Here is a 17,534-nt window from a genome sequence, read left to right as displayed (position 1 = left end):
AAAACATAGTATTTAGGTGCTCACGCTGCTCTACGCCCACTAATTCAATGTCAGCGCTTTTAAAAGAATAGTAGATAAATGCAATTGATGATTATTCCTGAGTCTTCCTATTCTTGATTTGTTGGATGATGTTTGTGGACACATTCCGCACATCCTGTTTCCCTGCCCTTAAATTAAACTGATTTAAATTCCTGATAAGCATCCCTGTATCTCTTCAACTGTGATCTTATCATCCATCCCTTACACTTCAAGATGGGTCAGAGTATCATCACTATGATATCAAAAACATTTGATGTAGGCTTCTGTATCAAAATGTGACATTTTGCTGCTGTGTTTATATTTGACCAAAGCCAAACTGGCTTCCATTGGTGTTTTGGTGTTTGTCGTCACAAAACAGCGCACAAATTCACAGATTGTACCGTACTTTGTCCATGAATGTAGACTGATTGGTGCAATGGAGCCATTTATCGCTCATTCTGCGGAACAGTGTCCAACCATCTGAAAGGGAATTAGTTATCACAGGCCTACAGGGAGCCATTATAGACTATTGTTTCAGAGAATGGCTTACCCCAAGCTGCTTTGTGTTTGCTAGACGAGAAACATCAGAAGCAGACAGAAGAGACAGTGTGAAGGCAGGCTGAGAATGAGCTGCAGTTGGGGGTTTCATCTATCATATAAGCTACATTATATCAAGACTCCTTTATTTATTTATTTCTCTGTCTCTAGCCTATGAAGATGGGCTATTATACACAGATAATAGGCAGATGATTAGCCCCCACCCTCATCCACAACACACTTTTTTTGCAATACTCCTAATATGAAGACATGTGACATGTAAATGATTGCATCTGTTCAAACTTGTACCTTAACCATGTCTACATCAATCCTCTAATCCAAATTCTTAACCTTATTCCCCCTTTTGAGGCTCAAAATTAAATACTTCATTACTAACATTTTTCATAATTTAAATCAATACGAAATCGAATTGCAGTTTACTGCATATACATTAAATATCACTATATATCTTTTTTAAGTATAATGGTAATCAGTAAACTGTGCTGAAATATTGAAATAAAAGCACTCAATTTGTATATTAGTCCCTTGCAGAGTTCCAGATAGGGACTGTACTGTTTTTATCAGACCCTCCCTCCACCATAAATAACCATATTTTATGTTTCTGGCTGTGATAACTTGTAATTGTGGACATTGTTAAAGAAAAAATGCCTTTTAAACCAACTTGCAGGTTTGGGAGTTCTGAGGATATTTAAAATAAATACAAAACATGACCTTTAAACTTGAGTGTCCCTCTCCTAAATCCAATCAAAAAACATAACTTCCTCCTCAGTGTTTTAAAAAATATATATATTTGAAGTGTCCCTCTGTTTTGCACCCATCCCCACTTATAAATAACGAACAGTCCCTAAATACTTTAAGGTCTACGTCTTCTGAATTTTATATGCTGGGTTCTTAAATTAGCAATGCACCATTTAATTTAATTATTATCTTTTTTAACATAAAAACATAATTACATACTATTATTATTATTATTATTATTATTATTATTATTATTATCATTATTATCATTATTATCATTATTATTATTATTATTATTATTGTTATTATTATTATTATTATTATTATTATACTATACAATTATTACATTCCTATTCTTTTTATTATTATAAATGTTGTAGTTGTTGCTGTCTGGTTCAGTGGATAAAATGACATGAAGCAGGATGTTATCCAAATTTCGCACATGCGCAATAGAAGTATTTTCTAGCTTGTGAGGCTACCAGTCAGCTAGACAGATGTAAGCTAGCACAGATATAAATTAGACAAAGAAACCTGTGAAGAGATTGAGTGCAAAAGAGTTTAAAGTAACGGAGGGTGAAAGGAGCGACTGTGACACAAAGCTACATGCGTTATTCGATATATATGGAAGTATGAAATTGAAAGGTATGCCGTCACCATGTCTTTTTAAACTTTTTGTGAGCAGTCAGTGCAGATATTAGCTTTGGCTAGCTGCTAGTTAGCCGCCGTTGTTTTCCCACCAGCAGATTGTACCGAAGCGTGAGGGTTTACGTTAGCACGGTTAGTTAGCATCCTGTCACAGGGATCAGCGAAGGCCCTTTGTTTTACACCGGCTAATGCGAGGTCTAAACATATTACCAATATACGAGAGGTATCCTTAGCTAGTTTATGTTGCAACAGTGAGTAACATAACTAATGTAATTCAGCCTGGTGATATATGAACAGATATTTCGTTAAAATGTTTTGTGCCAAGGTAGCTGATCAGTGTTAGCTGCATTTGCGGTCTAAGGCTAAAGTGAAGTTAATATTAATCTTGCTAGTGAGAACATTAATGTTAGCCTGGGTTAGCTAAATGCGTATTGCACACAGAAATGGCAGATTTTCGGAGCTTAATTGTTCTCTTATAAAATTATAGTGCTTGGATGAAGCTAAGGAAGCTAACATTGTAAAGGAGGACAGGACTGGTGAGGTAAAATCATGAAGCGACATTGGTGATGGTTTGGAAATTCGTGTTGACACTTTAGCTGATGTTACGCTAATATTGAGCTGTTGCTTTCTAGTGATTTCGATGTATTGTATTAAGGGTAAGTTAGTCACATTCGCTCACATCTCGAATAAGATAAAGCTAGGCTAAAGTAAGCTGTGACGCCAATTTAACTTTAAACTTATGCAAACAAACTAGATGCCCGTTCACATAGCACAATTTCTGTTGTGTTAAAGGCGAGGTTGCACGACTATAGCTAATGTGTTAGCCAAACAAAGTTGCTGGTGAATCTTGACTTAGCTAATTTAACAGACTAATGTATAGGCCGAACAGTCAGATACATGCTAGGCTATAGCTAATGTAAAGCATGAAATAATCAGCTAAAATTTAACATGCCTAAGGCCTACATTACCATTGCGGGCTATCAATCTGCTATCTTAACATTAACTGATGCCCTCCGTCTTTTAATAACGTGGCATTTTGTCTGTGTTTGAGCACTAATTTCACAGCTGTGTCACTTTATTGTCACTTGTATTATTTATGCCCTTTGGTAGATCTGACAGCTCTGGTTTGTTGTTAGAACAGTGGCATTATTGCCAGATGTATCAGTAACATTGATGGCTAACTTTAATTACTTTCAGATAGCTTGATCAGGTCCATTTTCTATGCCTCATGTATGTTTTTTCTTCCTAGAGTGGAACATGGAGATGGGGCCATGAAGGATCCTGTGGTAACTTAGAAAAACAGCGTCTTTGTACATTTCAACCATTCAAGAGGTAATGAGAAGGTTTATTATTTGTGCTAATGCTGCATGATTTGTCATTATAGCTAGGTAGTTCAGTTGCTGCAGTGTACTGCCAAAAAGTTGTCAAACTTGTCATTCAGTCTTTTTATTCACCATGGTCACTAGCTTGAGGTCTTTTCCTCCATTACATTAACAACACTTAATGTGATTTAAAAGCAAAGATTTAAAAAGTCCATATATAGTCCCTGCTTGCATTGTCATAAGTATACAGTCTTACAATTCAAACATTTATAACCTTAAAACAGATTCTTAAGTGATCATAAAGAGTAGTAGAAGAGACATTTTAATGTAAATAAAGGAGAAATCTGGAAAGTGGACCTGTCAGTACACACACACACACAAAAAAAAACAGTTGTATCATACATGTGAGTTCGGTGTTGCTATGAGAAGCAGGGATTTTGTGGTTTCTATTGTTAATGTTGTGGTGGGACACTTGCACAGAAAGAAAAATAACTTTGACGGGAGATGGTGGAGAGCTGCACAGCGTCATCTCTTCTTACATATCCCTTTGCCATGGAGACACTTTTAGGATCAAGCTACGTGTACAATATTATATAAAGTATATTTCAGAAGTCTCTTAAATGGGTAGGTTCCCTCTATCCTAATTTGCCAGTTGTCCAAAAAATGTTCAACATTCTGGACCAAGTTTATACTTTTTTAGGAATAAATGAAAATACCTTACTCTGGGATGGCTTGATCAGAGGGATGACAGGGGTTTAGAGGCTTTGATATGAATTTCACTTTGTGAGAAAGTTAAAATGAAATGTGCTGACACTCCATAAGTGTGAAGTTAGGAGGGAACATGAGAGACTTGCAAATGAGAATCTGCTGTAGCAAACATGTGCCTGTGTGAACATGGTAGTTTCTGTGTTGGCTTTGGTTTGCTGTTGGCTTGACAGTTATGCTGCTTTAGTGAACTGATATTGGCAGGGTTCCACTTGAAAAATGGCAGTTATATGACCAAAACAACATGTTGCATTTGCTTTAATCACCACTATCTGCACAGGCTGCTAAACTGTGTGTTAAAAAACGAATCAGTCTGACGCTATACCCAAGTTGTAAGAAAATCTTTGCACTTGATCCCACAAGTGGAAAGTCAAAGTGGAGCATCGTCATTTGAATATCACACTTTAAGTTCAAGTATATGTGGATTTAGCAACACTACTGGGTTCGTTAGCAGTCCAAATTTGTGCCAGGTTGATTTTAGGTGCAGTTTGTCACCTTGATAGTGTTACGCTTCATATTTTAAAGTACCTTTTGCCTATTTTATATGCACAGTGGGTACACACTGTTAAGTAGATAGTATCATCCTCTGTTTATGTATGCTACAAATGAGATTGTTGCAAATAATACTAGTCTAATATTAACAGGGTTGTTTTTTTTAATTAAACATAAATAAGACTCTTGATTTATCTCCACTAGCAGTGAGACTTGAATATGGTTGCTCTTTATGTCTTTACTTCCTTTTCATACCTTCCCTCCTTTTTCGTACTTGTGATTTCAGTATAAGGGTTACTGAATGTACAGTCCTGGTTCTGTGTGAAAAAAGATTCCAATGTTTATATCAAGCTGATATGAGGAGCATTTTGAGAGACACAAGTCACATGTGGATGCTCCAAAGTTAAAGTCTTCTTAGTGCAAATTCACTATTTTTGTTACAATCCTTCCACTGCAGCTAAGGTTGCAGTGGTACACCAGTTTCAAGGTATACTGTGGTATGAAAAATGATGGTCTTCATTCTTTCTAAATTTGCTTATAGATGGTATTGCAAAAATGCAGCTGAATGGAGAATCTGACCATTTGTTTCGTTATTTTCTAAAGGGAGACATTTTACACATACTTTGATTAAAATAAATGGTTTTAAGTTTCAATTACAGTAACAAAACATTGGTTTAACTAAAAAAAAAAAAGCCCCTCTGTTTTCAGTCGTTTGAGGTCTATTGTAACTTAATGATAATCCTGTAATACTGTGGTACTTTCTGAGACGTTATCATACTGTGAAAGTCTCATACCGTTGCAACTCTAACTGCAGCTCAACAAATGCTCACAGTTTACGCTCAAAGAGGGCAATTTATACTAAAAAGGTAACTTTAAAAGAAAACCACTTGATTTGTTTAACTCAAAATGTTAAGGCCTTACATCAGCTTCAGATACATTTTGAATAAATTTTTGCACAGGACAGATTTTGTCCTTGATCACTTGCACTGAAAGTGTGTTAGGAGGGGAATGTTTGATGACTATTACGAACTAGAGGAATGCTTACAGCAAGCAAGACCAGTTTCAATGTTTATATGGGCCCCTCACTATTGTTGTAAAGCAGACCTGTCCTTCAATGTACATCTTTTAGCCTTGTAGGGCATGAAAGTAGCCTTCAGCTATTGGATATTTGTTTCTTGTCTGCTTTTAAACAACCCCAACTGCCCATCCTTGTCGTCAGCCTGTTACACATAATCACCAACATACAATTTACTAAATAGCATTTATATGTTTATAAAACTAATAATTGCGCATACTTAAACCTCCAGCAGAAGGAATTTACTTTGTTTCCTCCCACCCCATAGTTAAACTTATTTCCAACATTTAGTGTCAGGTGTTTTGAATAACAAGACTCCAGGATACTGTGAGAATGCAGGCTATTTCCATCACATTTTGTTGAAATTAGAAAACAAGCAGATTTAAACCAAGTAAATAATTTTGCTATCTTTATTATTTTTTATTGTTTTTCTTTTCTTTTCTTTTTTTTTTACATGCTTATTCTGACAAGGCAGCTCCAATAGGGGAATACATTTCATGTGCGTAATTGATGTTCTTAATTTGTGCAAAAGTAATGTTATTGTTTTCTTGTAATGGTTAGTGCTTTAAGGACGAAAGTGAGTGGTACCCCGAAGCCAGTGATGTCACGGGTTCCCACCCCTCCTCCTCCTGGGGAGATGTCAAGTGGACCTGTGGCAGAGAGCTGGTGTTACACACAAGTATGGGCATTAAAAATCAACATATTGAATCATGTATATGATATATGAAAGGTGATAGAATCAATCCTGTTTTAAACATCTTTATCAATGATTTCAATTCATATCTCATTGCTGGGAAATCTTCATTAAAAACTACCAAACACTGAGGACAAGTATTTAATTCTCAGCTTGTTATTTTGTCCCTTTTTATCAACAGGACTTCTTTTATTTTTGTTAATTAATTAATTGGGTTTTTTTGCAGTAGGCAGTTTTTACTTGTCATATTAGGAATAGGACTGGTGTTAATAATAACAATGGCTCAGTTCCAGCATACACAATACCAGAGCTTTGTCACTAAAGCAGCTAAACAGAGTTCAGCCATCATTTAATTTATTATTTACAAATGTGATTTTTCTACTGTGTCGAGTCAAAATGTCCTATACTGTATTTTTAGGATTCATCCACGGTGCATAGCCCCCAAAAATCTGATTGTTGTATAGCAACAACTTGAACATTTTACCTGAAAACAGTTTGATTTGAGATGAACTATAATATCAAGCCATTGAATTCCTAAATTATTTTTACTGTATTAAAACACACACTCAAAGACTTGTTGTCTGATGGTTCTGCATGTTTCTTCCTCTTCTTCCAAGGTCAAAGTTGTGAAGTTTTCATACATGTGGACCATAAACAACTTTAGTTTTTGCAGAGAAGAAATGGGGGAGGTGTTGAAGAGTTCAACCTTCTCCTCTGGCCCTAATGACAAGATGAAATGGTTCGTAATCAAGCTAAACCTCTCGCTGTAATTAGTTTATGTACAGGGTTTTTGTAGGATGTGAGAATCCTTAATGGTTTTGGATAGAGTTTTGGAAAGTCACTTTAATATCATTAACTTTTTGCATTTATCTATCTGTCCAATTTTATCTCCTCCAGTTTCATGTCCTTGTATATCAACACAAGCATGAAAGTCACTGCATGTTTTGTTTTACTGTGGGAACTCTGCACACAAGTGATAATTAACAGTTTCAAAGCAAGAGAGAATCACCCCCGAAGGCTCGTCACAGTCTTGTGTTTTGACAAAAGTGATAAAAGCAGTTATAACTGTCTTCCCTCTAGTTTGTCATGTTACTGATGTGTTGTGTTATCTGTTTTCTTGCCAGGTGTCTGCGAGTCAATCCAAAGGGACTTGATGATGAAAGCAAAGATTACCTGTCATTGTATTTACTTCTTGTTAGTTGTCCAAAAAGTGAAGTCAGAGCAAAGTTCAAGTTTTCTTTGTTGAATGCTAAAAGAGAGGAGACAAAAGCGATGGGTGAGTACAAGCAATCAGAACATCATCACATCTCATTACAATTTATATTGGATGTTCCTTTAATACATCCACTTTTATTAATTTCTCTAACTTATAAAGCAAAAGCAATATCAATATTTTCTTCTTCTTACAGAAAGCCAAAGAGCATATAGATTTGTCCAAGGCAAAGACTGGGGCTTCAAAAAATTTATAAGGAGAGATTTCCTCCTTGATGAAGCCAATGGACTCTTGCCAGATGACAAGCTCACCCTGTTCTGTGAGGTAATTGTTATAATTTGTCTTCATCTTTCCTTTAATTCTTTGAAGTAGTGCTGTTTTTGTTCATGTATTCTGCAATTTGACCAAAATTGCAAGTGATAGGACAGAGCCAAACATTTCACGCTTACACTTGTGTTAATTGTGTAAAATCATATGCAGCTATACAAAATAAATGGGTTATTTTAATGGGTGAATGTTTTTTGGGGTTTTTTTTTACTTTTTTTTTTTTTTGGTTTTTAATTTACATGGTGGCTCATTTCGGAAGATTATCGATTGGGCTTTCATACTCCTCATCTACCACATGGCAGTCTCTCAACTCTGTCTCATTTTTTGGTTTAGTGAATAAAACATACCATCTGGTACATATGCTTGTTAAATGTAGAGCTGCAACGGTTAATCAGTTACTTGTTAATTATTTAATTAATCACAATACTATAATGTTCAGCAGTTTGAGTACTTTTTTTAAAAAGTCAAAATTCTCTGATTTCAGCTTTGTAAATGTGAATATGTTCTCGTTTCTTTGCTCCTCTATGACAGTAAAATGAATATCAACATTTTTCACCATTTCCTGACATTTTATAGACCAAACTACTGACTGATTAATCGAGAAAATAATTGACAGATTAAGAGAAAGTGAAAATAATTGTTGTAGCCCTAGTTAGATGTTGTTAAGTGTATTAGAAAGTATTGTTTGATAAATTATTTGAAAACTAGCTGTATTTCAATGATATAGGTTTGTTTATGAGTATTTATATGGAAATTGTGGACAGTTCCAGTTCCATTGACTGGAAATAATCAAAATTAAATTTGGGTGGTTTTTTTTCCATTGCAAATTAGACTATTTTGTTGTCCTCTACATTGCATACTATTATCATGTTGCTGAGCTGCTATTGTGTTTACTGATTTATCTTAGCATTGATCTTTGATGAAAGCATCCAAAGCACGTCACTGTTGGACTGAAGCATTTATTTCCTCTAGTGTAACCTTAAGTGAATCTAGGTTAGAGTCTCTTAGTTCTTGTTAAGACCGGTTTACATTGAGGGTAAGCTGCCGTGCCATTTAACTAAAAACATACTGTTGGCATTTGCTACAAATGACATTAAGCTCTTAGGAAGTGCAATGCTTCCTCCATCTTAAATCATTTACAATGGAGCTTGTTTTCCGAAATAATTGAATTCAGTGTGTCAAGAAGAATAAACGTCTCCTAAAATGTTCTTTCAAGGGACAAGTTAAATGAAGTGTCAGTGGATTTTGATGTAAATGCATTTGGCCAAATACTGCCTGGACCAGACAGTGTGCCAGACAGCAGTTACAGAGATTCAACAATTTCAGGGAAATTGCCACTTTGATAAACAAATTGCATTCAAATTAAAGACAAAATGCCTTTCCTCATCAATTAGGTGTTTCAGCAAAGTTAATTAATTTTCGTTTCAAGTGGTTGTGTTTTTGCAAGCCAGAATCCCTCCCATTGTAGGTCTTGGAAATATGCTTTAAAAGGAGCAAATTAAAAACAAATTAAACTGTTCTCCAGTGCAGTGAAACATATTTGCTGCTGGATTTGTTAGGATGTTTAGCCTTGATGAGACTACTTCAGTGTGGTGTTTTCTCTTTGATGTTTCTCATGTACAGGTAAGCGTTGTCCAGGACTCGGTTAACATTTCGGGCCAGTCCAACATGAACATGCTGAAGGTACCAGAGTGTCAGCTGTCTGATGACCTGGGGAACCTGTGGGAGTGTTCACGCTTCACAGACTGCAGCCTCTATGTGGGAGGGCAGGAGTTCAAAGCCCACAAATCCATCCTTGCAGGTAAGACCATCCCCGGCCCCACCACTTTGGCGAGCAACAACCAGGAGAGAAGCCCCCGAAACGGCCCTAGCAAGACATGTCTATGCCTCTTCCTAATGGCCTCTCGTGCAGAGCTATAAGAACCTTGAAAGGCTACAGAGGGTCTGTATTCCTGGCTTGATTTGTAGCAGCCTAGTTCTGCAGTGGGCGCTAATCCCCAACACCCCTGCTTGGCCCAGCTTGACCCAGACGACTGTAGGATCCAAGAGATTGAGAGGCTGGCTCTCCTCTCCAGCTTGTCTCCATTAGACATGGTGGCAACTGCTGCGGTCAGGTGAAAATGCTGACAAAGTGGCAGCTATAAAGATTTTGCAAGATTTTAAGACTGCAGTAGTTTCGTACTACTCAGCTTGGTGCTTAATCCATTTTTGTTGTTATTGTTTTTTAAGTGCAAGACATCTGTGTCCCTTGCTTTTTAATCAAAGCTCCTTTATCTGTCACACGAGTCGATGTTTATGAACATTTACTGTTTATTTGGTGTGGAAGCATGCTGAATACAGGGTTCCCGCAGATCCTTAAAAAAAATCTAACATGGCATTGAGTTCATTCATCTAGGATTTTGTAGGATTTTATGAATTGCTTTTTCTCTGACGTTGCATCGTAAAAATTCAAAATAACTAGCAGAACTATTTTTTAAAATCATTTTCTGAATCCCTCTTAAACTCTTCATGAGGAGTATTAAAGCAATGAAATAATCCCACATATAGAGTGAGACACACAAAGTTGGTAATAGAAATCATCAATAAATGCTAGGTCTAATTCCCAATTGTAACTAGATTTAACTTTTTCACTGAAGCAGAAATGTAATATTTATGTTACAACAAATGATGAAGCAGAAGCATCTTTGACTCTGTTTAAAAACTTTCAGTTGATGGTTCATGTTTGTTTGTTAATTTATTTTCAGTTTTGGTTTTTGTAAAATTGGTCTTAAATTTCATCACGATTGGCATTGTGAAAGTCTTAACAAGTATTACATTTAATTTGCCTTAAGCTGTAATAAGCCCTCTTAATACGATGTTACTGTTCATTATGTTTTTTAAGTGTTCAATTTATTTCTTCGACAGCAAGGTCACCGGTCTTTAATGCTATGTTTGAACACGAAATGGAGGAAAGTAAAAAGGTAAGAATAAGTGCCTCTTGTCATGGATCATGTTATTCTTTCATCAGAAGTTAATTCAGAACTTCTTTTGTCATGTTTAAAATGATTTCTCATCCTAACTCCCAAGTTTTCTTTCATGGAACATTTCTCAGTTGCAAACCTCTCCTCTTCCTTTACAGAACCGCGTTGACATCAGCGACGTAGACCCAGATGTCTTTAAGGAAATGATGGGCTTCATCTATACAGGAAAAGCCCCGAACCTGGAGAAGATGGCAGACAATTTGCTGGCAGCTGCAGATAAAGTAAGTGCTCAAGTAATTGAAACTTTTGTGAATATTTTTTTTGAAAACATCCACCTCCCACTACTATTTTATTGCAAGAGAAAAGCATAATTTATTTCTGCTTTGTTTGTCAAGTCATTTTCATTCAATTGTATTCATTGCTACAGTTTCTTAAGTTAAATGCCATGCAAAAATGTTACCTGATGATCCTTTGTTGAGCTCTAGCCAGCTGCCCCTACACAAAATTATCTTGTGTACAACTCTGCTTTTCACAAAAAAAGCTATCTGTTTTTAAAAATGATATTTAACACTTTGACCTATCAACTCTACCAAAATAACTGATGAGAATTTGAGGGTTTTTTTTTTCAAGAAGTACACTTTCATTTTACGTCATTTATGTATGTATTTTGACAGTTGTGAGACTCGCGTCATCAGGTCACTTCAACACAGAAACAGTAATGCTGAAACAGTAATTTAGATGCGATGTGGTCATGGATGTACTACACTCTTTCTCTAATGGTACACCTGAGGTCAAGACTTGAGACACTTTGGAGCTTTTGGAGAATTCAGTTTTGTTTTTCCTCCAAATCTGATCTATCTGCCTAAACTGTTCACATTCATGTTCGAATTGACCAATATCTGGCATCAGTGTGAACGGATCTCTGCCCTGGAACCCCCTCACATGCAACCATGTGTCACTTGCATGCGTGTTGAAACAGAAAAGAAAAATAAACTGCACATTTAGTGAGACAGGCATTTGGGGAAGAAAGAATGACATAGTGGTACAAGCGTTCATCTCCCAAATGATTTGCAGGCTGAATGTCAGAGTCCGATGATGTCATTCTGCATAATAATTAGCCATGTGCTTCTGTTTGAGAGAGTGCCACTGGAGAAATGGCCTTTTTGGAACAATGGGTGTTTGTTTTCAGAATAACGGGTTGTCGCACAAATGGGATCTTGGTCCAGTGGGACATTTTTCTGAGTACTGGGCAGTTCCCAGCAGGGATATGGCCACAACAACCTTGTGTGGTTTAAATGGGCCCTTCCCACACTGTATAGTGAGTGATCTACTCCTGCACAGTGAAGTATGGCATGGAAAAACCATACAAGTTTGTGACAACGCACAAGAATACCAAAATGATGGTTCTCACCGCGATTGCATTGCAGGTGATCAGGTATGTGTGGGGTTTAGGTCCAAATATGAAAGTGGCCGAGGTCTGATTGGCAGGAAAAAAAATGGCGTTTCTGTGTCCACACTACTCCGAAATAAGATATGTGTTTTGAATGTGATGTGAACGTAGCCTAAGTCAATACGGCTAATGTGATTTGTCGCTTAACTACGCAGCTGTGTAGTGTCTTATGTGACATCATTTCAGTATTGATAAACTATAAAAAAAATATAGTCTGTTTCAGTTCCCCCATTCTCTTCGATCATTAGAACATGCTCGTACAGGGTGTGAAAAATGTTGAATTCAATACATCACAGTAACTCACATACACACATATTACTGTATGCTTGTGAAGCTTGTAATTCAGCGTCTGTGGAGGCTGTCAGATAAGTGCTGATTCAAGTTAACTGAGATGACTGAGGACATGATTTCTATTCTCTGTTGGCGTGCATCAGTAATGACATTTTTTCTATTATCTTTGTTTACAAACATTATCATGTTACTGAAATAAGATTACAGTCTTAGCAGCATTTAGTGATAGCTTCATGATAAAGGATAGTACAGAACAACACATATGGGCAAAATGGAGAATTCCAAGAGGGAGATTTCGTTTGCGGCTCTGTCTGTGTCTTAATGTATTATGTTGCCATTGGATGTACATATTTTGAAGCACCATTTTTAGCTCATGTGAGGTTGCATTTCTAATCGATGCAGTACAGTACATATTGGGAAACTAAAATATGAAGCGTTCTGTGATCTCCCAAATCCGTATTGGACAGTGACTTGTTCTTTCAACAGTTCACAGATGAGTTCCCCTCTTTTAGGCTTAACTAACTGTATCATAAATAAAGTACTGATTATGAATTTGATGAGATTTAAAAATAGCGAACCGGAATATTGAGCAACAGCCATGCATCCTCTCCTAAATCGTCTCCAAAGTAATAAATCACATGGTGAATTTGGGTAATTCCTGTTTTTTAACAATGCTGTATATATTGCGGGAACAAGCTGGTTGGACATTTTGGGTCCTGGTCATTTTTCCCCATTCCCTGTAGAGCTGTAATCTTCAAAAATTGCAGTAACTGATTGCAGGGGTAGCTTTTATAGGTATTCATAGCATTGGAGACACAACCTGGAATCATAGGGATCCACTTTGCATCCAGGGTGTAACCACTGCTTTTTGTGTGTGTGTGTGTGTGTGTGTGTCCCACCCCCCACCCCCTCTCCAGTACGCTCTGGAGCGTTTAAAGGTCATGTGTGAAGAGGCCTTGTGCAACAGCCTTTCAGTGGAGAATGTGGCCGACACCCTCATCCTAGCAGACTTGCACAGTGCCGAGCAGCTCAAAGCACAAGCCATAGATTTTATCAACAGGCAAGTATCGTGGAAAAAAAAAAAAAAAACTCCAGTGATAAATTCCTGCTGCCATTTCTGTTTACCAGCCCTGAATGCTTACCTTTTTATCTCCTTGCCATAGGTGCAGTGTCCTGAGACAGCTGGGCTGTAAAGATGGAAAGAACTGGAATAGCAAGTATGTAATTAGCTGATATATGTGACACAAGATTAATAACACACTCTTATCTCTTCACCCAACCAGATGCATTAGAATTCATTGTTTTAGCCCAGGCAGACAGTGCTATTTGCCTTTTCAGTTTGAAGCTTCGTATCTTTGTATCCAAGTTATTAATAGACTCATACCTGGATAAACCGTGGCAATGGGATATTTGTAGAATTTTAAAAAGAAGGAAGGTGGTGGCTGTGGGAAGGTTTTCTTTCAGATGATGTAGTGTGTTGTCATAAGACACCTTGAAATGTTGTTTTATTGTGTTCAACATGTGAAGACACTCTAATCCTAAATTAATTTCAACCTATGCACCGAAAGCGCTAATGGCCCTTTTCAAGCTCACCATGCAACTCACAAATCAAGCGCCCCTTATTTGCTTTGTCATTACGATCTCATTTATGTTTATTGATTTTTAATGTGCATTCTCATGTCTGAGTGTTAACTTCATTTTGCCTGTGCTTACAGTCATGCTACAGACATAATGGAGACTGCAGGCTGGAAGTCAATGATCCAATCCCATCCTCACTTGGTAGCCGAGGCCTTCCGCGCCCTGGCTTCAGCACAGTGCCCACCCTTTGGTCTTCCCAGAAAGCGTCTAAAACAGTCCTGACTGCCTGACTGTGCCCCAGGACTTTACTGGAGGTGTGAAGCATGGGTTTACAAAGGACGGACTAGCGAGGGTACCACTCTTTATTTCCACCAAAACTGAACACACTTGAATAAAGAAGAGTGGAGCTTTCTGGCCAGGGAATTGGGGAGGCTGGCACGTGGACGACTGACATCAGTGGATTTGGGGGAAAAAATTGGTAAAAATTGGTGTTGCCTGCTTGCTTTGCTGCCCCAACTGAATTCCGTTCAGCCTGGGTAGCAAGTCAAGCTGTCTGCTACTGTTTTTTTCCTGTAATTTTAAAAATGGCCTTAATATATCTGCCATTGCTCTGGAGCTGCTCCAGAGTACTTTGTCTATTTTACTCTGTGCCTGCCTTGTCACAAAGACCAGGCCTCCTCCAGGTTGCACTAGTTCCCATGAATAGTCATTTTGATATGGAGTTCTATAGGAACGTAACAAAGGTTTAACTAAATGGGAAATATTATATATTTGTAATGTTTAGCCCGTTTTGTGACTAGACATTAAAAAGCATGAACACTTTCAGTGCAAGGTCAGTTCTTTACACTTTTTAAAAGATGTGTATGCCCCATATTGATGGCACCATTTCTATGTAAATGACAGTTGAACCATCTTCAGAAGACCGGTGTACAAGAAAGTATGTTCTATTGCATATTTGTGGGGAAAAATTGTAATCTGCCATTAAGAGAACCCAGTGTCAATCCTTATAATACATGTAAGACGGAAAAGTGTCGATACTTTGGCCCTAATATATTAAAACATTGGAAGTATTTACTCAGTCTCCCATTTGAATGACATATTCCAGATCATACGTCTGTGAACCGTTATAGATAAAATTTTGAGAATTTCTGTCCTTTAGTATTGCCAACTTGCAAATATTATATATTCTCAATATATTGTGGTTAACTAAAAGTGGAGAGACTAATGCATGGTCATGTTATTGTCAAAGAAAGTGTCCAAGTACCAATTTTGTTTTTAACAATTTATTTTCTGCAATTATCTGACATCTTTGTGCAGAATTAAATTAATTGAGTATGTGCAAAAAAAATTTCCTCTAACATGCTTGGATATTTGTAGGATGCTGAGCATCACTTCTACTGGCAATGTTATTCTGTGTTTGAATGGGGGGGTTGTCATGTTTATTCAGTCCGTCTCGTATGTAGTGTGGTGTGACCGACACTTCAGAGGATTTTGTAAATTAAAAGAGTAGCATCGTTTTTACATGATATTGCTCATCAAGTCATGTTGAGATGTTGAAACTTGTTTGGAAGCAAAAAAGATGAAGTTGTTGTCTGCAAGAATGCCTGCATTAACCCATTAAACCATTTTCCAGCAGTCTGAAGACGCCCAGGTTTTTTTGTTGTTTTGAAATCATTGTGACAAGATTTCAGTTTTAAAAAAAGGCTGATCTTTATCCATACGGTTCCTTTTTTAATGGTCACGTTAATGGATGTGTGTGTCAGGCTGAGGTGATGCTTTTTTTCTCCATCTCTTCTCTGGTTTTCTTTTAAATGTAAGATTACAAAACAACACCGTGATAATCAAAAGAAAATATGCTTAAACTGGATTAGCATAGTAACATGTTTAATGTTGAACCTTTTACAGCACATGAAAGACATTTTTTTCCCCTCTTTTTTATGTGCGAGCGCTCAGCGCAAGCTCTAATTAAAGTGAACACAAGGCCGCTCTTTCCTGCTGGAACAGAGACGTCTTCATCAGCAGCTTGCTGATCCTCGTCCGCCCCTCTCAGCACAGATCCTAGAAAAAGACCTGATACCATCTATGCTTTAGGACGCCTCTCCAACCTTTTATCTTCCTCTTTCGCTTTCCTCCGCTAACTGTTACGCTTGAAAGGGAAGATGCCTGCAGTGGCGTCGTCACAATTGAAAATGTGTTCTGTCATTTGGATCGTGGGAAATGAGATTGTTAAAGAGGCAGTGGACAGTGACACCGGACCAGAACTTTAGATGCTTGTACTGAAATTGCTCAATTTTTATGTGAAAATACCCTTGTTGTATGAGTGCAAATAAAGTGAGGCTGCAGTAGAGTGTCCTGACTTACATAACAGACTCCGCCACAAAGTAGTGAAAAACTGAGACAAAAGAAATACTATGATTAATCTATGGTGCTCGGTTCATCCCCAGGAGGCATTTTGTGATTAAGTCTAACGACTGTGCTTTCCTCAGACTCATCCGCTTAAGTACGTAGGTTTCCTTTGTTTCCCGAAGTGTATTTTGACGAACCCAGTGACGGGTCAGGAACCTGTCAAATCCAGCTGTATAGTACGTGTATATATGTGATCTGTAGCTGGAGGAAGCATTCATGGGCTGTGAGCTTGTGCAGAAAGAGTTCATTAACATCTTAAAAAGCAACATGTCTTGTTACTGTGTTACACTCTGGTCTGGTAGCGGGAATGAGGATAATATGAGCATTTTTGCTTTTCCAATTAATTTTCCTTTGTGATTGTTGACTGTCAAAATCCAGGAAGTTTTTAAAAATGTAGCAAAACCTGACATATTCCACTGACTATTATGTAAATTGTTACCCTGCTGCACTGCCTTTTGATTTAGAATTATCTGTGTGAATACCAGGGGCTGATTTGGATGGGGGGGCTTTCTCAAAAGCCCCAAATCTATGCTATTCCCTACAGAAGTCTAATATAAATGAGTGTATGTTCTACTGTTGGCCCAATATTTAGTCCAGAGTATTGAAGACCAAATTTACATGGCATTAGATCAGATTATTGGGGCATGGATTTTAATGTAACAGATTTGTCAGCTAAATGCTTATTCTGTTGCCTATTCGTACAACAAAAATTGGTTTCAAGAAGTGCTGTTCATACCAAATTCCTGCCCTAATTCTTAAAAATTAGTCATCATCAGCATCTGTTAGACACCTGGAGAACAATAAGAAACTAAATGTATGTTGTGCAGAATGATTTCAGACTATTTCATATTATAACAAAAAACTTTGTTTTAACATAAAAGGTTTCACATTATTACGTGATACAAGATCAGATTATACCATGAAATGTTTCATGTGAAAAACATAAAAATAATATGTCTAAACATGTAAAACATCTTATTATGACAACAATCTTCATGTTGT

The 17,534-nt window shown here is 37.2% G+C and overlaps 1 protein-coding gene across 2 annotated transcripts; it reads left to right on the top strand.

Annotated features, from left to right (window-relative positions):
- Positions 1-1,750: 1,750 nt before the first annotated feature.
- On the top strand, positions 1,751-15,764 carry spopla (speckle type BTB/POZ protein like a). Of its 2 annotated transcripts, none has more exons than XM_042494991.2 (12): positions 1,751-1,956; positions 3,209-3,291; positions 6,175-6,292; positions 6,925-7,046; positions 7,432-7,583; positions 7,717-7,844; positions 9,471-9,648; positions 10,752-10,807; positions 10,966-11,088; positions 13,466-13,608; positions 13,712-13,765; positions 14,264-15,764. In XM_042494991.2, exons 3-12 carry the CDS (start codon positions 6,215-6,217, stop codon positions 14,406-14,408), a joined length of 1,179 nt encoding a protein of 392 aa, XP_042350925.1. In that variant the 5' UTR covers positions 1,751-1,956; positions 3,209-3,291; positions 6,175-6,214; the 3' UTR covers positions 14,409-15,764. The 2 variants fall into 2 exon arrangements, with proteins under 2 accessions (XP_042350925.1, XP_087939190.1); XM_088083064.1 differs by lacking the exon at positions 1,751-1,956 and adding an exon at positions 2,481-2,500.
- Positions 15,765-17,534: the final 1,770 nt, after the last annotated feature.

This window comes from Plectropomus leopardus, chromosome 10, assembly GCF_026936395.1.
Source record: "Plectropomus leopardus strain MGB_pleo_1.0 chromosome 10, ASM2693639v1, whole genome shotgun sequence".
Classification (NCBI taxonomy): domain Eukaryota; kingdom Metazoa; phylum Chordata; class Actinopteri; order Perciformes; family Serranidae; genus Plectropomus; species Plectropomus leopardus.
This window is presented reverse-complemented; position numbering and strand designations above follow the sequence as displayed.